At 39.2% G+C, this 20,065-nt stretch overlaps 1 protein-coding gene across 2 annotated transcripts in view; it reads left to right on the forward strand.

Annotated features, from left to right (window-relative positions):
• The window catches only part of CHCHD3 (coiled-coil-helix-coiled-coil-helix domain containing 3), a 278,588-nt gene that overhangs the window by 165,223 nt on the left and 93,300 nt on the right, over positions 1-20,065 (forward strand). Inside the window, exons 5-6 of one of the 2 annotated variants that reach the window (XM_020878065.2) lie at positions 10,396-10,410; positions 12,302-12,385. In XM_020878065.2, the coding sequence (XP_020733724.1) occupies positions 10,396-10,410; positions 12,302-12,385 (99 nt within the window). The remainder of the gene's footprint in view (positions 1-10,395; positions 10,411-12,301; positions 12,386-20,065) is intronic. The other variant, XM_020878066.2, reaches the window with a different exon arrangement.

Raw genomic sequence — 20,065 nt, forward strand, 5'->3', positions numbered from 1 at the left:
TATGGCTGAGAAATATTCCACTGTGTGTATACACCACATCTTTATCCATTCATCTGCCGACTTCATATAGAGGCTGAAGATTTTTTAAAATTCCCTCATTAGCTTTGGGGGAAAATGGGATGTCTTGAAGGGCCAGGTATTCCTTCATACTTTCATTACCAGTGACCACTGATAAGGCTATTTTAAAATATAATTTTTATCCTTTTAATACTTTTATAGTTTCATTGTTTCTGGGTGTACAGTGGAGAGTCACATCTTGCTTAAGAATTTAGTTAACACCAGCATGTGAATTTTATTTGCCAATTATACCTTAATAAAGCTTAAAAAAAAAAAAACCCACATGTGAAGCCAAGATTCCCTTTGTTCAGATTTCCTCTTGGGAGTCCAGCATTGCTGTCTTTCTTCCATTACTGAGTTAGTAGGTTTCCTTGAGCACTAGATGAAGTGTTGGCTTTCAGTTAAGGATTTTGTGAATGAAAACTCTCTAGAACCCCTAGCATGTCATCCTCTGGAAAGAGTTGAGGTATGTGGAACATGAGACAAGCCGAGTGTAGAGCTGGCCTGGGCTTCTGAAATGGGGGGATCCTATGCCTGAGTTAAACTTTCCTCTTTCTGCTCTTTAATCTGAGTAGTTGGAGTTGCATAAGCTAAGTGTGCAACTAACACTTAATAAGCTAACTTAGTCTTTTGTTGGTAGAAAACGAGAGCCATTGTGATTTGGTTAGCAACAGTGTATTGAAATTATTTTAGAAAGTGGCCCATTTCACCCTCCATCCTGCCTTTTTGAATCGGCTAGGTGGTGGCAGGTTCAGGAAGCAGCACAGTGAATATTGCTGAGTGACAGAGAGCCAGTGAAGTCCCTGTTGCTCCACCAGTAGCTGCAAACCCACCAGCAGTGCCAAGTCAGGCAGAGACGGGGCTGTGCTGCTGCCACACAGCATCTGCCCCTGGCAGCCAGGGGTCATGTCCACATGGTTCTTTCCAAATGTGGTTTCATGTGTGCTTGTAGCATCCTGGCCATTTGGCAGTAGAACATACACATTTGTGGAATTTCCTCTGGCCTAGCTGTAGATTCAAAATGAATAATGGAAGAAATGTTGTGGTAAATGTAATGCATGAAATGCAGATGTTAAGGGCTCTTAGATAGTATTTAGCCCATCCCCTTAACTTTGCAAAGAAGAAACTCCCAAAGGTTAATCTGCCTGTGATCATGAGTTAGCAGCCATTCTGGATTTAGAACTTGAGTTGTCTGAAGACTATTCTGTAGCTTTTCCTACCATACAGAATTTCTGGATCAAATTGTATCCCCCAAGTCTATTTGGATTTACTCTGCCTGGCCGGCACAAGTGAAGCCTTTCTAAAGTGAATTGTTACACAGCAGCAGATAGTACGTCATTTTTGCTTGCTGGTTTACTTCCTGTTTGAACTGGAAGCCAAAGTTGAAGATCTGCTCAGAGTTCCTTATTTGTCCTCCTTTATTTTGTGTTAAATGGCAAATCAGGTGATGTGGCTGCCCTGGGGGGTGTACCTGTCAGCTCTTCCTTTATGGGAGAGCCTGCTGTCAGAGTTCAGTTAGCAGAAACCTGGGATCCACTGCAGCGTTGACTGACAGTGCATGGCATGGATTCTAGAGCTGGGCCTTTCTGCTTGACCCAGGATCCCTGTCGTGGGCAGTCTCTGCTCTGGGGCTCCCCATTGGCCGACTGAGGTTTTCTCAGAGCTGCACTGTTGCTTCCTTCCTTGTCTCCCATCACAGCTGTCAACCTTCAGCATCACAGAAGACTCCCTATCTTCTTCTGCCCCCCCACTTTATCCTTCCTCCTAATAAATTTCCTCTGCTTCTGATTCTGTCTCAGCATCTGCATCCCAGAGGAACTGAACTGTGATAAGCTACATAGGTGGTTTTGAAGACATTTTCAGGCTCTTCTCCGTTAACTGGTAAAAAGTCTCTTTATGTTGCTGCTGCTGCTGCTAAGTTGCTTCAGTCATGTCCGACTCTGTGCGACCCCATAGACGGCAGCCCACCAGGCTCCGCCGTCCCTGGGATTCTTCAGGCAAGAACACTGGAGTGGGTTGCCATTTCCTTCTCCAGTGCATGAAAGTAAAAAGTGAAAGTAAAGTTGCTCAGTCATGTCTGACTCTTCGTGACCCCATGGACTGCAGCCTACCAGGCTCCTCAGTCCATGGGATTTTTCAGGCAAGAGTACTGGAATAGGTTGCCATTGCCTTCTCCACTCTTTATGTTGAGTAATGCTGAAATGTGACTACCAGTGTTTGACTGGTCATCTTTACGGTGTCTTCCCTTAAAGTCAAACCAACATGAAATAAGGTTAGATAGTGATGGTATGTGCACTGCTGTCAAGAGGCCGGGGTCCAAGAACAAACTTTTGCCCTGACCTCAAAGAATTCCCTCTGACACCAGGGACTTTGGAGCCTCTTACTTCCTGCTAAATAAGTTGGATGGTCTCTGGATGTTTTTTTCAGCTCCAAATGTGAAGTAGATTGCAACAGGAGAGATTGACTCTGGCCAATTGGTTTCAATCCTGTGAACATTAAACCCAAATTTAAACTGAACAGATACAAGTTAATACAAAGAAAAGGAATTCAGAAGTTGTGCAGTAATCGTCTCCATGTTGTTGTCCAATTTATTTGTCAGATCAGTGACACCAAATACCGTGGTACAGATAGTACAGCTTAACTAGCATCTGTGTTAGAGTGCTTCTGAGGTTTTAATCTCTATGGTACAACAAGATTATTTGTAAGCGCTTGGAAATGGAAGTGTTATTCCCTACAATATGCAATAAGAAGTAGAGACAATTTAATATAATTGTGACTTAGGTTACGAATTCCAAATACCTCCACTGTATCAGCTGTGGTCTGGAGAGAAACCACTCTGCCTTTACATGTAATGGTCACATTCTGTGGCTTATAACACCAATCCGTTCTGCAGCTGAATTTGATAATAAAAGCTCCTTCCTGCTCTCAGTCCTTATAGTCATATAGTTTTATTAAATATGACCCTTTTTAACCACATTTTCCTCTTTGAAATATAATTCTTATCTTTAAAGTTTCTGAGCTTTACTAACAATTCTCTGACATAGAGTTCTTATGTATTTTGTAGCACTTGGGTTTCTGGAACTTTGTTTTTATGCAGCTGCTGAATCTAGTTACACATGGCCTTTTGGATCATGCATGTTTGCATTCATTTGGTCCACCATAGTCATAGAGGATCATAAGCTAGTGTCATTAGAGAAAATAAAAACTACACATGTGAGAACTCTGAAACCCTAGCAGTTCATTTCCCTTTTGCCTCCGCATTTATTTACTCTTTCTTATGTGTTGGGTATCTTGATGTGTGTTCTCTTTTTAAATGGCTGTTTTGAGAGGAGCACAGAATATATGATACTGAGCTGATGAGGTGATATGTTTCAGCACCTTTCATGTTGAGACTTCATGTTGAAATATCACGTTGCTTTGTAATGTGAAACTGTGTAAAATCATAACATGCCTGTTCTTAGGAATGCTGTATAAAATATTTAACAACAGGTCTGGTGTTGTCACTTCCCAGGAAGAACAAATGTTAAACCTCCAGCACCAGTGCTCACCAGTTCTGCCTGAACTGAACATTGGCCACATAGATTCAGAATCAAAGAATGCATTCAAACTTCCAGTTTCTTCTCTAACTGGGACATGATTAACTACTTTATATACCTTGCTTTTCTACATTATACCCTTCAGGCAGCCCTACAGCTGAGTTACACTGTGATCAGGTCTCTAGCCCTGTTCTACCATACATGTAGGCATTTACTTGATAGAAATTTATTAGCAAGCAGGCACAGAATGCTTCATTCAACTCATCTGTAGAACTCAACGGAGTCCCAGTTGTCTGTTCTTTTAGGTCCTCTTTGCAGGGATTGTTCACCTGTTGGCCTCAGACAACTAGCAGTCCTTTTAAACCAGTGGTTCTCAACTGGTGCCAGTTTGGCCTTCCTGGGGACAGGGAGCACTGTCTGGGAACGCTTCTGTCTTTCGCAGCTAAAGAGCCAGGGGGCGCTCCTGGCGTCGTGGAGGCCAGATATGCTGCCAAATGTTCTGCAGGCACAGGACAGCTCTGCGCTGCAAGGGGTGATCTGGCCCCAAATGGTGGTAGTGTCGAAGGTGAGACTCTGCCCTAAACCAGTGGCTGGACACAGGACTGTTCAGAGATCAAGCCTGAGGCACTGTTCCTAAAGTTGGAACTACCGGTCTTGTTCTCATAACTCATTCTCAGAACTTGTTCGCACAACAGATGTAGGAGTATCTTTATATATGTTCACTAACCCGTACATCTTTTTGATAGGTTTCATTTTACCAATAGAACATCTGATATTTATCGTGCTAGTTAGTGAACCATTTTCTCTAATAAAATCTCATTTCCAACATAACTAGCGAGGCATCACTGTTGATCAAGATATGGATAGGTGAAGCCCTAGTTGCAGCCATATCTAACATTTTAAGCTTCCAAATTGTGAAGTTTTTGATAAGAATACTACCTGTTGATCACTTCTGGATTGTTCATTCTTGACTAATACACCAGCAGCACCGAGTTCAGAGCTTCATCTAAGTAATGTGCACACATACCATCCCACTGAGGGTGCTCTCATACTTTGAAGTAATGTCACATGCTGCGACAGATTTGTTTCCCAGAAGCTGTGTCTACTCACCTCCTACAAACTCTTTCCCTCAATGCACTTGATTTCATCTTGGCTACCATGTCCTGAGTGTTTCCCTTATGGAAGATAGAGGAATAAGTATCTTTTCTTGTCTTAGAAAGTCTGAGGTTGACAGTAGGAACAGTGGGTAAGTGAACATGAATAATACAAGACAAAGTCAAAAATATGTGCCTTGAGAGACATATGGAAAGTTTGATTAGATGTAAAAGTGTGAGAGGCAGCAAGGGTAATGACATGGCAAAAACCACATGAAGGAAGATTCAGAAGGTGTTTTAAAACTTGATAGGGGTCTGGACTGGGTCAGTGCATGGTCAGCTGGTGATTTAGCTGAGCTCGAATGGATGTCCTGGTCTCCTGACCCCTCACCGAGTGGGTTTCCAAGTATGTCATAGTCCTGGTAAGTTCTGACTTACACTGGAAAGCTGAGGAAGTAAATCTGTGATTTAAAAATGTTTTTTTCCCCTCTCTAAAACTATAGAAGAAAGCTTGTAAAATTGTTTGTGATTTCATCTAGCACTTAATGTCACTGCTTTTGTCAAGTAGCATGATCTGCACAAATGTTATGTGAGAACTACTGGAAAAATTTAAAGCAAAGTACTACTAGGTTGCTTTCTGTTCTAAATGTATGTACCTAAACTAACAACCTCCTCACTTCATTGTTAGTTTACTTTTTAATTTGAAAGACCACTTATCTTTGCTTTTGTTCTTTTCAAAAGAATAGGCAGATACACTCCCGAAAGACAGGGGACACATTCAGTAGTATAGTTGACAATATGACATGTAGAGCAGGGTCCTTTGGGGAAGACAAAACAAACAGAAACAAGTGGATTTAATCAAATCCTGGGAGATTGAGTATGACTTCCAAACTTGGGATCAAGAAGTCTGTTGGAAAAATGGTCTTTGTCTTTCATGCCTTGGTCTGTGCTCAACTTCCGTCAGCTCTTACTGTGATAGTGAACATAACATTTCAGGCTGGAGTTTGCTCATAGCTTATGTTTAATGCCTCTAAGTAGTCACTGAAAGGTATACTCAAGTTGATAATAGGTTGGTCATTGTTCAGGTTCACTTGCATGAGTTACCCTTTTGAAGGTCACCTGCTGTGGTTTGGAAACCAGGGCTTTGAGTATAACTCTTTGTTTATTAATGCCACTTCACAAAAGCTCAGTGAACCCTATGTAATTTCTCATTTGTAACAAAAGTCTAGTATTCAGTTAATTGAATACATGGCCACTTTAATTATTTTGTTACGGCTAATTGATATTCACAGTGATCATGTTCTACAGTTTCTAAATGTAATATTACTTTATAAGTTTATGGTTCAGCCGCTTCAGGTATTTCTGGGGTTTTTTTTTGTCTCTTAGCATCAGCATGTAGTTTTATTTTCCTGTGTATCATGCTTGATGTAGGGCTAACATGGAAGAAAGCTCTTTTCTTTGTTCTTACTTGCCTGTGTGAGTTGATAGATGCATACATTGATTTTTGCCTACCACAGATTATCCTTATGATTGGGAAAGATTAAATCTTTCCCAGTTTATTATATGTGTATTTCAGATTTGTTCAGTCATTCAGTTGTGTCCAACTTTTTGCGACTCCATGGACTGCAGCATGCCAGACTTCCCTGGCCATTACCAACTCCGGAGTTTATTCAAACTCATGTCCATCGAGTTGGTGATGCCATCTGACCATCTCAACTTTTGTTGTCCCCTTCTCCTCCCACCTTCAATCTTTCCCAGCATCAGGGCCTTTTCCAGTGAGTCAGTTTTTTTGCATCAGGTGGCCAAAATATTGGAGTTTGAGCTTCAGCATCGGTCCTTCCAATGAATACTCAGGACTGATTTCCTTTAGGATAGACTGGTTGGATCTCCTTGCAGTCCAAGAGACTCTCAAGAGTCTTCTCCAACACCACAGTTCAAAAGCATCAGATTTCTTACAAAATTTAAAACGATAAGAAATGTAGTTATAGGGATTTCCTGTTTAGATTGATTTAGAATTGTTGCGTTTTCTCAGTTTTAGTAATTTCTGTCTTCATAACCTCATCCCATGGAAAATTGAGCTGATACCTGCTTTGTTGTCTACCTTGAGGTATTGAAATTGAACCCTGGCCTTTAAAGAACTTTGTCAGTTAAACTGTCAGTTTTCCCACAGCACCAGCTCTCCCCTCACACGCCTTGTACGTGATGTGTGAAGTGACAGTACGTGCTCAGAGCTGGGTGATTATGATGTCACTCGTTTCCAGTGCCTTCTGCCCCGTTCCTTATCTCAGTCTCCTGGAGCAGCCAGGCCTAAGAGGGCCGAGCTACCGTGCCCAGAAGCTGTCACTGTGAAGACTTCTCTAGGAGCATACATGGAAACTATCTTTATGTCACAGCCGGAATCCCAGTGTCCACTTCTCTTAACTTACTCTGTCGCTTGTGGTTAACAGCGTCAGGTCTCTTCTGAAATGAGGAAAGTCTTTAAGGAAGTATGTACGCGTTGTGTACTTCATTTTGAACCTGGCTACCAGCACCCAGTGCAAACATCAAAATGTTTTATGTGTTGGGTTTCTCAAAATTCGATTTCCTTATTTTCTTTCTCTTGTATATGGCACACTCCAGTTTTCCATAATGATCCATTTAGGCGCTTTCTGTCATGTTTTCAAGCCCAATCACATTATCCAGAATCTAACAATCTGAAGACTAATCAGCACACGTTACTTCTTGAGAAGGAATAGCGAACCAGAGACGGTGGGGGAAATTTTTTATATCCATCTTTTCCCCTAAGAAATGATCCGCCTGTAACAGTGAATAACGTTGTAACCCTCTTCTTTCTCGTTTGTTCGTTTTTTAGTGATTCCGTATCTGTCAGACCGTTCTGCGGGGAAGTTTCATTCCCTGCAGTTGGTTTACCGCTTTTTCTTAAGTCGCGTGTGACTCTTCATCCTCGGCAGCTATTAGTTTAGTCGGTGTATCCCAGGCTTGTTTAAGTTTCCAGGTTCGTGCTGTGTGACTTTCTCTCCCAGCCTCACATTAACTGTTTCAGAGCAGTGTGCCTTTGAGGTGGTGTGGCCATGTTTCTGGCTCTGTTCTTCTCCCCAGCAGATCTCAGGCTATTGATTCTGTTGACAGTCTAAGGGAAAGACCTGGGATGTCAGCCTGTGGTTGGGTGTTTTCAGGCCTTTGGAGGTGGTTTGTCTTTAGTGTGCGTATCTCACCTTTTGATGTGTTTCATTAACAAAATTCCAAGGATTACATCTTACGATGTGGGTGTTTCTGCATATCTTTTACTTAGGTGGTAATCATCCTTTCAAAATTAAATTTGGTGGTTAATGTAGTCTCTTTTAGGCTGAAGCTGTATACTTGTGATACTGAATTCTTAATGTTTTCTAAATAGCCATAATAGAATATCTATTACATTTTTTTTTCTTTAAAAAGAAATCTCAGTGTGCAGCACTGTGTGAACAAAAGCAACATTATTTAGTGTAAATGGTTTAAGAACCATGGTTGGTAATGTCATGCATTGAATGGGGAGATAATCAAGTCCTTATACATTAAGCATTTACTAGGTAAAATAATTTTCCATGCTGTAAATAACTATTCAAGTTGTTAAATTTGTTTGTTAGTATTAGCCACTTAATCTACTCACTCTTTTGTCTTTTGTACCATGTTATATTTCTATTTGATAATCACAGATAAATGTGATAATGATGTTTAAAGTTTTTTTGATTAAAGAAATATAACTTTGTTACAGAGATTTTGGAAAATAGAGAATAGTCTAAGTAAGAAAACTATCCTGCTGTGCATATCATATCCACTGTTAATGTCTCAGCATATATTACACTTTTTCTGTGTCTACATAACTAGGTGCTCAGTTTATCCTGTCCTTCTCTTCTGCCCCCCGCCCCCGTTTCTTAACCAAAATTAGGAATTTAGTGTACATGGTAATTTGTGACCATTCTCCTCCCCTTAATATTTTGAGTTAAATCAATTATTCTATTAAAGCAGTATTTTTTAATGGCTCTCAGTGTTTGATCATTATGGCTAGACTCAAGTCTTTATAATAAAGAGCCTGTTGTTGGACCATATCTTATTTACACAAACCTCTGTTGTTCCCAGTTTTTTGTTGCTTTAAATAATGTTGGCAGTGTTTTCTTAGATATAAATTTTTGTGTGTTTTTCTTAATTAAATACCTAGAAGTGAAATTAACTGATAAGCAAATTAATGTTAGTAAAGATATATATATATATTTATAAAATTATTTTCATGAATTTTAATATGCTTTATTTGGATTAACTTAAAAATTTTATATTGTTAAATTCACTGTTTTGCGATACAATGTTGTTTGAGTTTTGACAAATGCATGCACTTGTCTACCATAATCAAGAAGGGGAATTGTTTCTTCACCTCAGAAAATTCCCTCCTTTGTCTTTTGACTACAAAGTGTGTTTATTTTTAATACAGAAAATGTAAGGAAAAAAAATAATTAGAAATCCCCCATAAGCTTACCACCCTGCTATAACCTCTATTGACATTTTGTTGAATATCCTTCCGGTCTTTTATTTCTTCTTCCGTGCAAAAAAAGAGATCATACTCCCCTTTCTGTTTATAGTCTTTTTCTTTTTTTTACTTCGTATATTTTGAGTATATTTTAATTTAACCGTTAGATTGGTTTTTGTTTCTGTTTCTTTGCAATTCTAATTAATCTTATCATGAATATCTTTGCATATTGCCATAATTACTTAAGTCCTAAAAGTAGAGTGTTTAGATCTCAGTGCATATGTACGGTTTTCAAACTTATTTACATTTTGTCAAACTGATTTTTAAAATGCTTATGCCAATTTATATTCTGACGAACAGTGTCTTGAAGAGAATGTTTTTCATGTATCTTGGGCAGTATTATTTTTATTTTATATTTTTAAATCTGATAGATGAATTATGGAATTTTGTTATTTTAATTTTCATTTTTGATTTCTTGTAGGTTTTTTTAAATGTGTTATGTACATTTTTGTGCAGATTGCCAGTCTATGTCACTTGGATGTTTTTCTCTTGACTCTTTTTGGGGATGGAGAGCTTATTTTTTAAGTGCTTTTTATGTGAGCAATACTAACTTCACTGTTAGGAGTTAGTATTTCTTTTCATTTGCTTGTTCATTTTGTATAATGTTTTTTATTTTATGGAGGTTCTCATAAATCCATCCTTCTGCATTTCCTTTATATTTGGGGGGTATGTGTTGAATTTAGACAGATCTTTCCTCTTTAGATCATATAGTCTTGCATATTTTCTTCACACATAATTTTATCAAAAATTCTTTCTCCATTGCTACTACTCCATTACTAGTGCATTATTACTACTACTTTTATACTCCTGTTAGACTAGTAAGGTTTTTACTGTTATGTCAAGGAGCCATAGATTATGTGCTTGCATATGTGTGTATTTTTTATTTAATCTCATTATTTGGTTTTTAAATTATTCTTATACTTTCAAGCAGCATGAACTTTTCATTTAAATCTTCTATTCGAACAGTATTTAATAGTACAATAATATTCAAATATGTGCCAAGTTAAGCAAGTCCTCTTATTTTTTTCCCCATTGTCTCCTTTGGCTTGCATTTTAGGTAAATACTATCCATCTGATTTCTTGGTTGATGTTAGGGGAAAAAGTGTTTCTCTTGGTAAATAACTGTTTCTCTGTTTTTTACATGCCACAGGATATTGAAGTCAAAGTAAGTAGCAAAACAATTACCTACAACAGATGTGCAAATGAGCTCACCTGAGTTAAACATGTAGTGACAGTTTCCCTTACACAGTTTGAGCCAGGCGAACCTTAATCGCCTTGCATGGCAAAAGAATGGGAATGCCAAAATATGTATTTTGCTTATTTTTTAAAATTTCTAGTCAGGCTTGTGTTCAACATTCATTGACCAAAAAATACGTTAAAAACTTTTCTAATGTGGGTCATGTAGGGACTTTTGTTCTCAGAAATAAAGGTTATTTAAATATAATAAAAATAGAAACAGCAGTTTAAAAAATGCATTTTTCATTGTCCCTCCCCCAGTTTTATTGAGATATGATTGACATACAGCAGTGTGTAAGTGTGAGGTGTACAGCATAACAATGATTTGACTTACATACCTCCTGCAGTGATGACTGCAATAAGTTTAGTAAATACCCATCATCTTCGTATAGACACAGCACTAAAGACGTAGAAAAATATGTTTTCTCTTGTGGTGGGAACTCATAGGATTTACTCTCTATGACCTTTATAAGGTAGAACAGTATTAATGATCTTATCATGTTGGGCATTACATTCCTAATGTTAATTTATCTTATAACTGGAAATTTTTATCTTTACCAGCCTCATGTATTTACCCCTCTCTCTTCCCCTCACCTCTGGTCGCTTCAAATTTGATCTCTTTTTCTCTGAGTGTTTTTGTTTGTTTGTTTTTGAAGTATAATTGACCTGCAACACTATGTTAGTTCTTGATGTACACCATTGTGATTTGATATTTCTGTATATTGGAAAATGGTCATCATGATAAGTCTGGTTGCCATCTGTCACCTTGCAGAGATATTAGGTAATTATAGACTTACAGACTACATCCCCCGGCTGTAGTACATTTCACATTTGTGAATCATTCATTTTGTAACTGAAAGTTTGTATCTCTTATTTACCCCCACTTATTTTCCTCCTCCCCCAGGTGCCTCCTCTCTGACAGCTACCTGTTTCTTCCCTGTATCTATGACTCTGCTTCTGTTTGGCTGTATTTGTTCATTTGTTTTGAGTTTTAAATTTCACATATAGTGAAATCATACAGTATTTGCCTTTCTTTATCTGCCGTTTTACTTACCATAATACCCTCTCAGTCCATCTGCTTTGTCCCAAATGACAAGATTTCAAAGAAATGAATTTTTAATTTAGCTTCAAAAACATCCATAAGAAAGCATTATTTTTTTCAAGGATAAAGATTTTATTGCTTGAGTTTTAATTTCATTAAAAAGATAAATTAGTAGGATAACTAAGAGTTATAAAATTACTTTTATTATTTTACTTTTAATTACTTAAAATTATTCAAATAAAGAATTAGAATGGTTTTTGCCCTTTTTGCCAAAGACAACTATGCCATTAAAAAGGAAGTAGACCGATACATTTATTTATATGCTGGTTTCACTGGGTATTTTAAGGGTTCTCGTATGGAAGGTTTATGTACAAAATGTTATATAGGCATTTTTTATTGCTCAAGAAAGGTTAATAACTCTGTGTCTTTTGCCTGGGATAAAAATCAAAGTTTTATTAAGCAAAATATTAATCCTTGAAATTACTCTTCAAAAGAGAAGTTAAATAAAACTGTCTGTGCTGTAGTCTGACATTATCAGAAACATTTGGACAAAGTAGGACACAGCTGTTACAGTTTAAAAAAATACAATGCAGGCCCATTCTTTACATTTAAATACAGCAGTCATCATCTTATAAATGTTTTTTCTATAGCAGAGACCTACTAGCCTGCAAAAAATCTTCATCTTTGTATACGTATTTCTAATGCAATTTATACTTAACTTTTGCTTTGCTGTTACTGCTTTTTCTTAATATAGTGTATTTTTCATTTCTTTTTTTAGGCTAAGCAGCTGGAAGAGAAAGATCGGGTGATAAAGAAGCAGGATGCATTCTACAAAGAGCAGCTGGCTAGACTGGAGGAGAGGGTATGACTGTTTCTTGTCAGTGATTCTTTTCTCTTAATCACATCTGCAGTGTTCCCATGGGTGTATTTAAAAATCAATACATTAGAACTGTATCCACTTTTCCTAGTTAAAAAGTGGCCAGGAAGTAAAGAAGCCAACCAGGGCGATCATTCTTGAAGATAATGTCATTTCTACTTTGGTAGTTTTGCGTATTGTTGTGTTACTGGTTCGTTAATAACATTTTACTACTCAGGAACTCCCCGCAAATATTTTCCCCTATATGTTTAGAAGCTGCATTGTCTCCAGGTCAAGCAGTAGAGTGCTATTCTGGGCTTTCCCAAACACTGACTAAACTTGAGCACATTCTTAGAAGCGGAAATGCTTTGAAGGATAAACTATCTTTGTGAAAGCTGAGTTTCATTGCACTTGTGACCAAGAAATGAATGTCTTTTTCAAAACTGGTGGACAGAAGGTGAATAGTAGGACTCAGGAGAAGAGTTAGGGTGGAGAGTGGAGGAAGTACCTCTGGTTTCTATGACTATAGAACTCAGCAAAGACTCGAGGAAATTGAGACTGAAAGAAGAGGAGGCAGTGGGCTTAAGATTGGAAATTTGGGGACCCAGTCAGTGCCCCTGTTCAATGAAATACTTTATTAATAGTCTAGGATAATTTCATACCTAGACCATGAGGTTGCAAAGCTGGTTTTCTCTTTGCTTTGATTGAGACCTCCAAATTTGATTTGGAATAGCATGTTTAGTTAAAAAAAAAAAAAAAAAGTAGGTAAAGTAAGAAATAGACTATTAAACTCCAGTACAAATGTTTGTATGTTGTCTTCACCTCTCTCTATGTCACTGAACTTAGTACTTCTTGAATGTAGGGACCATTTTCTCATTGGTTCAGCAGATGTGTGTATATGTCAGGCCCTGGTAGTGCCAGAGATAAGCTAATGAAGAAAGTGAGCTAACCTGTTGCCCTTGTGGAGCTTAAATTCATTAAAACCCTGTCAACATGTTGAATGGCAGATTATAATAACATGGAAACAGTGAAGTGGAAGGAGGAGTCCCAGGGCCTAGGAATGTAGGTGTGGGGCTGGGTGGAAGGACCTTTCTTAGAGGTATCTGGGTGTGGGAAGCAGGCCAGGACCAACCCCTGAAGCAGGGTTGTGCTTGACATGTTTGGAAAGGCTAGATGGCTTGTGAGTTGCTGTCTTCAGTAAGAACTGAAGCAAGAGGGACTTATTAGGTTGATGCAAAGGTAACTGCAGTTTTGGACTATGAAATTTTAAATCATTATAACTAGGCTCAAATATATCTTTATTAATCAAAATAGGAACCATCGCAATGAACACATTTTTGCCAACAAGAAATGACCCTTGAGGTATGGTTTGCAGAGGACTGATTTAGTGCACAGGTTCTGACACCTGGGGGCTTAGATTCAAGTCCCTGAACTGGCATTACCTGCTGCCTATCTCGGAGTATCATACGTAAACTTTAGGTTTCCTCAGCTCTAAACTGAGGATTTAGTAGTACCTACCTCACTAATTTGTAAAATGAGATAATTCTCATAAATCAGCTGTAAGACTGCCCAGGACAGAGTAACTGTTCAATCAGTGGTAGCTCTTCTTTTACTTCTATCCCGAGCACTGTTTCTGATGTAATGAGTAAATATTATCTGAATCAAATGAGCGAGTGAAAGTTTTTGAGGTGATTAACCAGGAACCTGCTTTTCCCCCCACCCAGTGATATTTTTCTTTGCCTTCAAGTATTACTGTGCTAGGTATGTTTTGAAGTTCTCATTGATCACTGTTACATACAAGAAAAGGCAGTGATAAATATTCACCCATTTCTCATAAATGACGAATTTCCTTGAGATATTCAGTGATTGATTTGAGGCACTGAGAGGATGGATTTACTCTTGGCCAATTAAAGATGGCGCTAGTGGTAAAGAACCCTGCTGTCAGCGCAGGAGACATAAGAGAAATGTGTTTGATCCCTGGGTTGGAAAGATCCCTTGGAGAAGGGCGTGGGAATCCACTCCAGTATTCTTTCCTGGAGAATCCCATGGATCAGAGGAGACTGGCCGTCTACAGTCCATGAGTTCGCAAAGAGTCAGACCACAGCTTAGCAACTAAGCCTCCACCACATGTAATACCTTTCACATTCTTAAAAAGTTTACCTCACATCTATGTCAGCTTTGATAAAGCTGGCAAGATTTGCAATGAAACAAGTACTTGAAAAACTTTAAAATGGCTTTGTCAGTGAAGAGTTGATACCTTTGCATGTTGGTTCTAAGAAGGGTGAAATTGGTGTACAGTTAAATTACATTTATTACTCCTCATGAGTTGGAGAAAGGAAGAAATTATCTCAGATGTCTGGGGAACCAGCTGATATGAATACCGGGGGATGGGGGAGCTCCATTCACACAAGGGAATGTCTAATTGATAAGGAGTGTATTAAAGTAGAATCTAGAGACATCCCAAGCTGTATTACAGAATTGCTTGTGTTTAAAATGCTCAGTAGACTTGGGTTCATATTCTCAAATGACCATAAATTTCTCACTTTAAAGTAAAAGAAGCAGAATGAGATATTAAAATAACTCTTAGGGATATCATGCTGTAGTTGCATCATGAAATTTGCATCAAGTCAATGAAAATGAATAGCTGAGTAATAAGATTATGAGTCATCAAAAAGTGATAATGTACAGATGGTTAACAAACACATGAAAAGATGCTCAACATTGCTCATTATTAAAGTAATGCAAATTAAAACTATAATGAGGTATAACCTCACACCGGTCAGAATGGCCCTCATCAAAAAGTCTGCAAACAATAAATGCTGGAGAGGGAGAAAAGGAAACGCTCTTACACTGTTGGTGGGAATGTAAATTGATACAGCCACTATGGAAGGTGGTATGGAGATTCCTTAAAAAACCTAGGATTTTAAAACCACCATATGACCCAGCAATCCCACTCATAGGCATATACTCTGAGGAAACCAAATTGAAAGAGACAACATGTATCCTATTGTTCATTGCAGCACTATTTACAATAGCTAGAACATGGAAGCAGCCTAGATGTCCATTGACAGATGAATGGATAAAGAAGTTTGGTATATATACACAATGGAATATTACTCAGCCATAAAAAGGAACACATTTGAGTCAGTTCTGATGAGGTGGATGAAGCTAGAACCTTTTATACAAGGTGAAGTGAGTCAGAAAGAGAAAGATAAATACCATATTCTAACACATGTATACGAAATCTAGAAAAGTGGTACTGAAGAATTTATTTACAGGGCTGTAATGGAGAAATAGACATAGAGGATAGATTTATGGACATGGGGAGAGGGGAGGAGAGGGTGAGATGTGTGGAAAGAGTAACATGGAAACTTACATTACCATATATAAAATAGACAGCCAACGGGAATTTGCTGTATGGCTCAGGAAACTCAAACAGGGGTCTGTATCAACCTAGAGGGGTGGGATGGGGAGGGAGATAGGCAGGAGGTTCAAAAGGGAGGGGATATATGGGTACCTGTGGCTGATTCATGTTGAGGTTTGACAGAAAACAGCAAAATTCTGTAAAGCAATTATCCTTCAATAAAAAATAAATTTTTAAAAAGTGATAATATATGCAATTACTGTGGCTGCTAATGTAGCTGATAGGCAGATGGTGTGGTGGTCTTAGAAGTCATCCTGGGAATGACTGTACAAGATTCCATGTCCCCTCTTCATTAATAGACCACCTAGTATTCGGCTGATGCTTTCACCAGTTCATCTAGTTAAAAGAGAGAAAGATAAGTACTTGTATCCACTTTTAAACGTACATTTTTAAACAGGAACCTGGACTTCATAGTCGGTTAAATGATTCTGCAACTTGTATAATACCACAACCATTTTTCCTTACATTAGCCACTGCTGGATTCCGCATTTTGCATCTTTTAACACACAGTGTGCAGAATTTCTAACAGAAATGGTTAGACATTGTGCTTTTTTTCACTGTCATCACAAGAAAAATCCTCCTTACAATCTTCTGCATTAAGTTTAGAAAGTGCCTCATCTTTGCACACCTAAATGTCTCTTACATATTCCAAGGTGAAATCCAACTGGAAAAAATTCAGCTTAGGTACTTTTAGGAATGGCAGTAATAAACAAAAATATGATATTACAGAAAGGGACAGAAGACACCGAGGTTAAATACCACAGAAGTAATTTTATGATTTTCAGTATCTTGCGCACAGTGGAAAATATTCTTTTTATAAAAAATATTTCTTTCTTTGGCTGCACCGGGCCTTAGCTGTGGCACCCTGGATCTTTGATCTTCACTGCAGCATGTGGGATCCACCGCCCTGACCAGGGATTGAACCCTGGGCCCCCTGCATTGGGAGTGCAGAGCCCTAGCCACTGGACCACCAGAGAAATCTCGGAAATACATATTCTTTAAGGGGCAACAGCTTATATTTTGGAGAAGGCAATGGCAACCCACTCCAGTACTCTTGCCTGGCAAATCCCATGGATGGAGGAGCATGGTAGGCTGCAGTCCATGGGGTCGCTAGGAGTTGGACACGACTGAGCAACTTCACTTTCACTTTTCACTTTCATGCATTGGAGAAGGAAATGGCAACCCACTCCAGTGTTCTTGCCTGGAGAATCCCAGGGACGGCGGAGCCTGGTGGGCTGTCATCTGTGGGGTCGCACAGAGTTGGACAGGACTGGAGCGACTTAGCAGCAGCAGCAGCAGCTTATATTTGTTAAGCTCTTTCTTACCTCATGTAGGTATGCCCTAACTGAGAAAAAGCTTGAGTATCAATTCCCAGTGGTTGATGTAAGAAGTTTGAGAGTATTAATTCCTGATAGGTGATTGATGAAGGAATCGCGGGGCAGCTTTTGGGGAAAATGTTCCTAAGTGCCTTTGGCTGCACCTTCGCCAGGCCCTGTGGGGCTTCCCTGGTGGCTCAGACGGTGAAGAATCTGCCTGCAAAGCAGGAGACCTGGGTTTGATCCCTGGGTCGGAAAGATCCCCTGGAGAAGGGAATGGCAACCCACTCCAGTCTTCTTGCCTGGAGAACCGCATGAACAGCAGAGGCTGGCGGGCTGCAGTCCGTGGAGTTGCAAAGAGTCATACACAGCTGAGCCACTTCCACTTGTCAGTCCCTCAGGTGATTCTCCATAATGCTTTATGTGTTTCTCTTAACGTGCCATGTTTATGCTGATTGTCATTAGTTATCTGTGTTTATCTGGTGAGCACCTTAAGAATAAAATGATTTTTTTATTTCTGTATTTTCCACAACTCACATGCAATGAGTGAATCCTGCAGTTCCTAAATTTATGCCATAAGGTTAGATCTAAGCCATTCATGTACAGTTTGTAAGTATTTGCAAAATATTTAGTTTCTTTTTCATTAGTTAAATTAATAATCTAAATCTATTCTATGAAAATATCAAGTTTACCTTTGAATATCTGGATATGTATAGCATCTTCATCATCCTCATAGCTAACAATAAGATCTTTTGAGTATTTATGTTGTGCGGGGCACTTTGCATTGATTATATCATTTTATTCTCATAAACAACCGTAGGAAGCTGTCAACCCTGTTGTTTCGGTGAAGATCCTACAGGTTCAAGTAATTTGCCCGAGAATATACAGACAAAGGGCTTCCCAGGTGGCTCAGAGAGAAAAAACCCATCTGCAGTGATGGCGGAGCCACAGGAAACACGGGTTCAGTCCCTAGGTTGGGATGATCCCCTGGAGAATGGCTGCCCACTCCAGTATTCTTGCCTGGAAAATCCCCTGGACAGAGGAGCCTGATGGGCTGCTCAGTCCATGAGGTCAGAAAGAGTCAGACAGGACTGAAGTGACAGAGTATATATGCACGCGTACAGTCAAAATGTGACCTGAATTTGAACCAGGTCCAACACGTGACCTGTTAGCCATTGTCCAGTACCATCTTTAATGTTTCTCAGTTCTGCACTTGAGAAGTTAAATCCTGCTGATTGCTTTGTTAGTTCTTTGGGTAGTAACTTAACTCCTGGCTTCTAATACAGTGTTTTAGGTCCTGTTGTTAAAACTTGATCAGTGTTACCAAATAACCTAGAATTGTTTAGCATTCAAAATGCTTAATTCCACCCCCCCTCCCCCCCACCCCCCGCCCCAGGATTTGGCGCTTCCTGCGAAAATGTGACCGAAAGGGCAGCAGCAAGGTCATATTACTTAGCCACTGTGGCATGACACCCCCAAGAATTACTTCAATGTCTAGTTGTGCTGCTTGTACTTTGAAGGAAGGAATTCATAGTAATTCAAGGAGTTTAGAAATGTCTTTGGGGCCTCCCATTCATTCATAGGTTCATAGTGTTGCCACGGGATAATCTCATTCCATCTCTAGGATGAAAACAAATTTTCTGTTTTATAAGCTGTTTGATGGTTATTTCATGAAAATCTGAATTTGCCTGCTCCTGAAACATCCCTTGCCTGGGTATTCTTCAGAGGAAGGTATATTTTCCCATTGTCTGTTAGCCCTCTGGAAAGGAATGGAGAGGCAGGACTAAGTCCATGGTATACAAGGACAGAGTCCAGTTTCTTCCAGGATCTTCTGGGATGAAGGACCCCTCCCTCCCTCTCCCAGGGTATCTAGAGATGTGCGTTCTTTGATGATGAGTGTGTCTTGCATGTCTAACTTCTCAATTATAAACTTGAATTGAGTTGCTCTATGTTATCCACTTGCTCTTGGCGTTCCTGAGAATGGTGGGATTTGGCACAGCATGAAGAGAGCTATGAAAGCCCTAGGGGCTTGAGTAGCCGAGGGAGATGAGAGAGCTTAGTTGGATACCGTTACAGTGTTCAGATCAAGGGGGTAGTGCGGTGGGTATTGTTTCCAGTTTGCAGGTTCCTCCGGATTTCAGCAACTATTTGCATACACACTGCCATCAGCCCCATACAATTAAGAAGGAGAGGGAATTGTACAAGCTGAACAAAAGAGAGATGCAAAGAGAATGGTGAAAAATAAATTGTCATTAAGAAGAAAAGTACTTTACTAGTTCGTCACCTGTGGAGAGAGTTGCTAATTAAATTCTAAGGTCATGTTTACATCAAATGAGCAAGTTTTCAAAGCCTTTCACTTACAGTGGGTGGCGTATCTTCTATTGCATCACAGCGTCAGGCTCATCTGTATGATTAATTGGCTGTTTTGATTGCTTGACTTCTTCTTTGTCAGTTGGTACCTTCATTTCTGTGTTCCTCTCTGCAAAGCTTGGGGGGGGGGTGGGAAATGCCACGAATGATGATAAAGAGAAATGACAACAGAACAGATTATTGCCAGCCCTGTGTGCTCCTTATGGAAAGAAATTATTGGTGCTTTTGTACTATCAGATGAAGTCTGTCATTGTAAAAAGATTTCATTAAGTGGAGCTGGGTTAGCCATTTCAAGGGATTAATACAGGATGGAATTTCAGTCAGACCACTGGCATCTGCGATCCTAAAACATGAAGATTCTTTCTTGAGGGGGGTGTAGTGCGATAACTACTTAGACTCAATTTAAGAGATAAAAAAGCCCTTTGATATTCTCCCTCTTAGGTACCTTCTAAACAGTTGTCCATGATCCTAGGTCGTATGGGTAGCTCATATACACTGAACTGTGTGTATGTTTTGGCCAGGCACTGAGATATAGCAAGCTTAACTCACTAGTTAAAAGCATTACTTGGGAGATAT

Source organism: Odocoileus virginianus, chromosome 1 (genome assembly GCF_023699985.2).
Source record: "Odocoileus virginianus isolate 20LAN1187 ecotype Illinois chromosome 1, Ovbor_1.2, whole genome shotgun sequence".
NCBI lineage: Eukaryota > Metazoa > Chordata > Mammalia > Artiodactyla > Cervidae > Odocoileus > Odocoileus virginianus.